This window comes from Sphaeroforma arctica, assembly GCF_001186125.1.
Source record: "Sphaeroforma arctica JP610 unplaced genomic scaffold supercont1.56, whole genome shotgun sequence".
Lineage (NCBI taxonomy): Eukaryota > Ichthyosporea > Ichthyophonida > Sphaeroforma > Sphaeroforma arctica.
Window position 1 is genome coordinate 15,122 of NW_014040502.1, and position 4,854 is coordinate 19,975.

Genomic DNA, 4,854 nt, shown 5'->3' on the forward strand with positions numbered 1-4,854 from the left:
CATATATCTATATGTATGTGTGCATGTATGTATGTATATGTATACGAATATGTATGTATGTATATATGCATATAAGTATGTTTATATATATGTATATACATATATATATATATATATATATATGTATATATATATTTAATATCTGTATTTGTATCTGTGCCTATGTCTGTATATATATATACATATATATATGTCTATATGAATGTAAGTATAGTATATATATATATATATGTATATATATCTGTATTTGTGTCTATGTCTATGTCTGTATGTATGTATATATTTATAAATATATACCTATCTACATATATATTCAACTTTATATAATTGTGTTAGTATATAAATATGTATACCTATATATTTATATATTTATATATGTGTGTGTGCGTGTGTGTGTGTTGATATGCATATATATATGTATATGTATATGTATTTGTGAATATGTAGGGACATTCAATTGTTTATTTTTAAATGTAGTTACATATATGTGTCTACGTACCTTTACATATATACTGATATTCACACTTTTCTGTAAGTACTAATGTATCTTTCGATTAACTGTAAATTCACGAACATGTATGTATGTATGTATGCTCATTTAATCTGGGTATATACATATGTAGGAGTAAGAGTTCGATTATATATATATATATATATATATTGTACGTGTGCTTGTACAATACATTTGTATGTATATGTGCAAGATTGAATTCGTCTGTATGTCCGCTCCATCTTCACGTCCTTCAGTGTACCTTGATCTGCATTTACCAGCATTCTCGCATCGCGATACTTCTTTGTATTTAATCCACTAATAATCTCGCTGCTGTAACCGACCTATCTGATATTCCTCATACACGCAGAAAGCATCGGCAATATACTCATCTCTTAGGAACATGGGTCAAAGCAGCTACAGTAGGTTCAACACTCACACAGTTAAAGTAGCCGCACACGCCCATCGCCCATACACTGCGCCCTAGGCAACCACAATAAACTCGTCTCTTACACACGCACAGTGAAAAGTAAACAAACGCGTACATTTTCCACACCCCCAGAGCACAGCAACTACAACATGTTTGGTGCCGACGGCCAGTCGGCCACCAGCGCTGAGCTGCGTAACGCTGAGATTGAACGCACCCGATACTTGGGAGGTGATGTGGAGCACACGCATTTGGTGAGGGGTCTGGATTACGCGCTATTGCAGAAGGTGAAGTCTGATATAACGCAGGAGGATGAAGGTAAGGGCGAGGATGGAGGTGACAGGGCCGCCGAGACGAAAGGCGTGGATGCCGAGGCTGTGCAGGTTAAAAGCGCCATGGCCAGGTAAGTATGTGTGTGTAGCTGTATATATATATTCGTGTGTTTGTGGGTGTATGGTGGGTGTGAGTATGTGGGTGTAATTATAAATGTATATATATATATATATTCGTGTGTTTATGGGTGTGCCGTACTCTACGTGTGTGTGTGCGGGGGTGTGTTTCTGTAGACATACATATCAAGTCCTAACCCTCTAATATCTCACCCGTCCATTCTCTAGAAATCTCATGCGCACTGCATTCGACACCACGAGCCGGTACCGAAAGAACGAGAGCTTTCGGCCCGGCCGAATGGCGTACAAGTTTACGTTGACCTCAGTGTACGGGGGCATGGAGAATGACATCCCCACCACCCTGCTGAGATCGGCTGAGGAGATGAAGGGGAAGCAGAAGATCACACAGACCACTACGAATGACCTGGTGATTGAGAAGTTGGCGAGTATCTTCCTGGCCGTGAGGCAGGGTGCACGGTCACTGTCTACCAAGGAGGGCAAGCAGAAGAAGAGTAAAGGTGGGTGGATGGGTGCAGGGGGGGGGGTGCTGTGAGTGAGTGTCACGCTGCGGCAAGTGTATATTTGATATTTAATGAATATACATATGTTTCTGTTTCTGTTTCTGTTTCTGTTTCTGTGTGTGCGTGTGTGTGTGTATGTATGTATGTATGATGTACACATACTCTTCGCGCTCAATAACAGCTAAGATGGGTGTGTGCTAGAGCGAATATTGCATGAAATGTGCGAGTTGTGCTAGCATACCGTGCCATCCCGAAGTCTTGAAAGCTCTACCTTCTAAAACACTACCTGGCACCTTAACACCACACCTACACCATAGTAAAGAGAGCAGCAACCACACGCACCGAATAGATACCAGCCAATACGCCACTTGTCCACAACCGTGTACGTTGGCTATCTTTGTCTAACCATTTACTCTGCCCATTGACACACCCCCCCCCCCCCCAAGATAAACACGGGCGTGAGCGAGGCAGCAAGCACCCCCCCAACGAGAAAGCCACCGCACACACCGCTGCGGTCAAGTCTGCGGAGGAGGACGACGAAGACATCTTCGCTGACGTCGGGAAAGACTACACCCCATCACTCCCCACACCCACTGTAGGTAGACCCAGCGTAGGTGGGCCCAACCCCAACCCCGCGCAGAGTATTGGGGCAGAAAATGGCCCCAAAACAGAGGCGGGACCGGTCGGGCCGAGTATGCACCCGTCGCGCATGAAGTACTTCCAGGGGTCAGCGTCTAGTCTGGAGACGCAGTTACCAGTAAACACAGGTGTAGATGCACAAGCACATGTGAACACTCAGGGCGCAGAGAGTGAGGCGGATCCATATGCGCCGACACGGCCTGTGGTGGATGAGGGGGATGACTCTGTGACGGGGGCTTATGGAGAGGTACGGTGGGTATAGTAGGGGGGGTGTTTGTATATAGCTGTGTAGGGATGTGATTTGTGCTTACGAATGCATGCACTGTGTACAGCCATGTGGTTGTGTACAAATGTGTGCATGATATGAATGTTTATATGTGGTTTCGTACACATGTGTGCATGATATGAATGTTTATATGTGGTTGTGTACACATGTGTGCATGATATGAATGTATATATGTGGTTGTATATACATGTGTGCATGATATGAATGTTTATATGTGGTTGTGTATACATGTGTGCATGATATGCATGTGTACCTGTGGTTGTGTACACCTATGTACATAGCAGGCATGTATACCTCCGGATGTTTTTCTTCGTGATGCCTCTAGCATGCCAGTGCTAGTAGTTAATTAATCTGGTGGCTATGATCTCCCCTGTGCAAGACCGAAGACTAGACCGGGGCTTCACCCGTATTGCACATGTGTACGGGGTGCCCGACCCTTTCAATCCGTTTGAACGTTCTCTATGGATTCACACCTGTCCTCTGGTCCCTCAATGCCTATTACACATACAATCCGTCATGCCTCTTACACATATACATACCAACCCCCGCCTTCACCTCTACCTCACTCAGGAGTCTGTAACGGCTGTCTACGGCGACATGCAGGTAGACGCCGATGACGCCACCGCCCCCGACGGCAGTGATGACGTCACCGCCCCTTACGGCAGTGATGCCGTCACCGCTCTATACGGGCAGAAGGATGGGGTGACGGCTGCCTATGGGCAGGACGAAAGTGTCACGGGTGTGTACGGAGATGATGGTAACTACGGGTACGCCCAAGCCGCGCCCCCGTCACCTGCCCAAGCGGTATGTCGGCCAATTGAGTTCTGTGTATGGGATGTCTCTTTGTGTGTGTGTTTGTATTACTTTGTATACGTGTATGTATGTGTGTGTGTATGTATTACTTTAGGTGCGTGTATGTCAATGTGTGTGTGTATGTTTTACTTTGGGTGCGTGTATGTCATGTGTGTGTGTATGTATTACTTTGTGTACGTGTATGTCATGTGTGTGTTTGTGTATTACTTTAGGTGCGCGAGTATATGTCCATGTGTGTGCCAGACAGGATAGCATCCACCTACGTTGGCAGTAGGCCATGTTGCCAATACGTTAACGTGTGTGTAATCCCTAAACGAACATTGCCACCCCAAGTCATGCTGAGAACAAAGTATGAAGTACGTACGGGGATAGAAACGTATTCGCCTCGCCAATTAAGTCGTGATAGTAGCACTGGCCCGATAACATGCCTTTGACTCTGGCTCTGCTGTTCAGTACCCTACTCTACAGGTCGACCCATGTTTGTGTTTGCTACGTATATATGGTTGCATATATGTGTATTATATATATATATATACCTATCTTTACATATATGTGTGTACGTATATGTGCGCATATGCATACACAAATCGAGGCTCTCATGCAACCAACCTCCCCTCCTCCTCCACAGCCTGAGCCGCAGTTCAACTACTCGTTCACCAGCCAAACCGCACAGTCACTGGCCCATGTACAGGCACACACCACACAGGCACAGGCACAGGCCACTCATTTGCCACCTATGCCCGTACATCACCAGCACCGCCGCAAGCCACCCACCTCCAGCAGGTAACTTTGCTATACTTATACGGATATATATATATCTATGTATGTACGTATGTATTTTTGTATGTATGTATGTTAGATGTATATATATGTATGTATGTACGTATGTATTTTTGTATGTATGTTGTGTGTATGTATATATATATATATGTATGTACGTATGTATTTTTGTATAAATGTATGTATGTGTATATATATATGTATGTGTATATATATATGGATGTATGTATGTATATATATGTACGTATGTATTTTTGTATGTATGTATGTATGTATGTATACTCCATATAAAAGATTTTTAAGCACGGGTGCTTGCCACGTACCGGATACCTATGACCGTGCATCCCCAGTATATCCAAAGTGTATGTTTGTAAGTGTGCTTCCATGTCCATACAAATCTACCCAGATGTGCGGAATCGTGTAAATATAAATATACATATATATATATATGTGTGTGTATATATATATATATATATATATATATATATTCTGTATAGTTAGTTATTGTT

The 4,854-nt window shown here is 43.4% G+C and overlaps 1 protein-coding gene across 1 annotated transcript in view; it reads left to right on the forward strand.

The window, feature by feature from the left end:
* Window positions 1–4,352, forward strand: part of SARC_01421 (hypothetical protein) — a gene marked incomplete at its 3' end in the record, with an annotated part of 5,573 nt that extends 1,221 nt beyond the window's left edge. The window contains exons 2-6 of the mRNA XM_014304842.1: window positions 1,053–1,320; window positions 1,535–1,824; window positions 2,274–2,713; window positions 3,323–3,556; window positions 4,194–4,352. Of these exons, the coding sequence (XP_014160317.1) occupies window positions 1,053–1,320; window positions 1,535–1,824; window positions 2,274–2,713; window positions 3,323–3,556; window positions 4,194–4,352 (1,391 nt within the window). The remainder of the gene's footprint in view (window positions 1–1,052; window positions 1,321–1,534; window positions 1,825–2,273; window positions 2,714–3,322; window positions 3,557–4,193) is intronic.
* Between the last annotated feature and the right edge of the window lie 502 nt (window positions 4,353–4,854).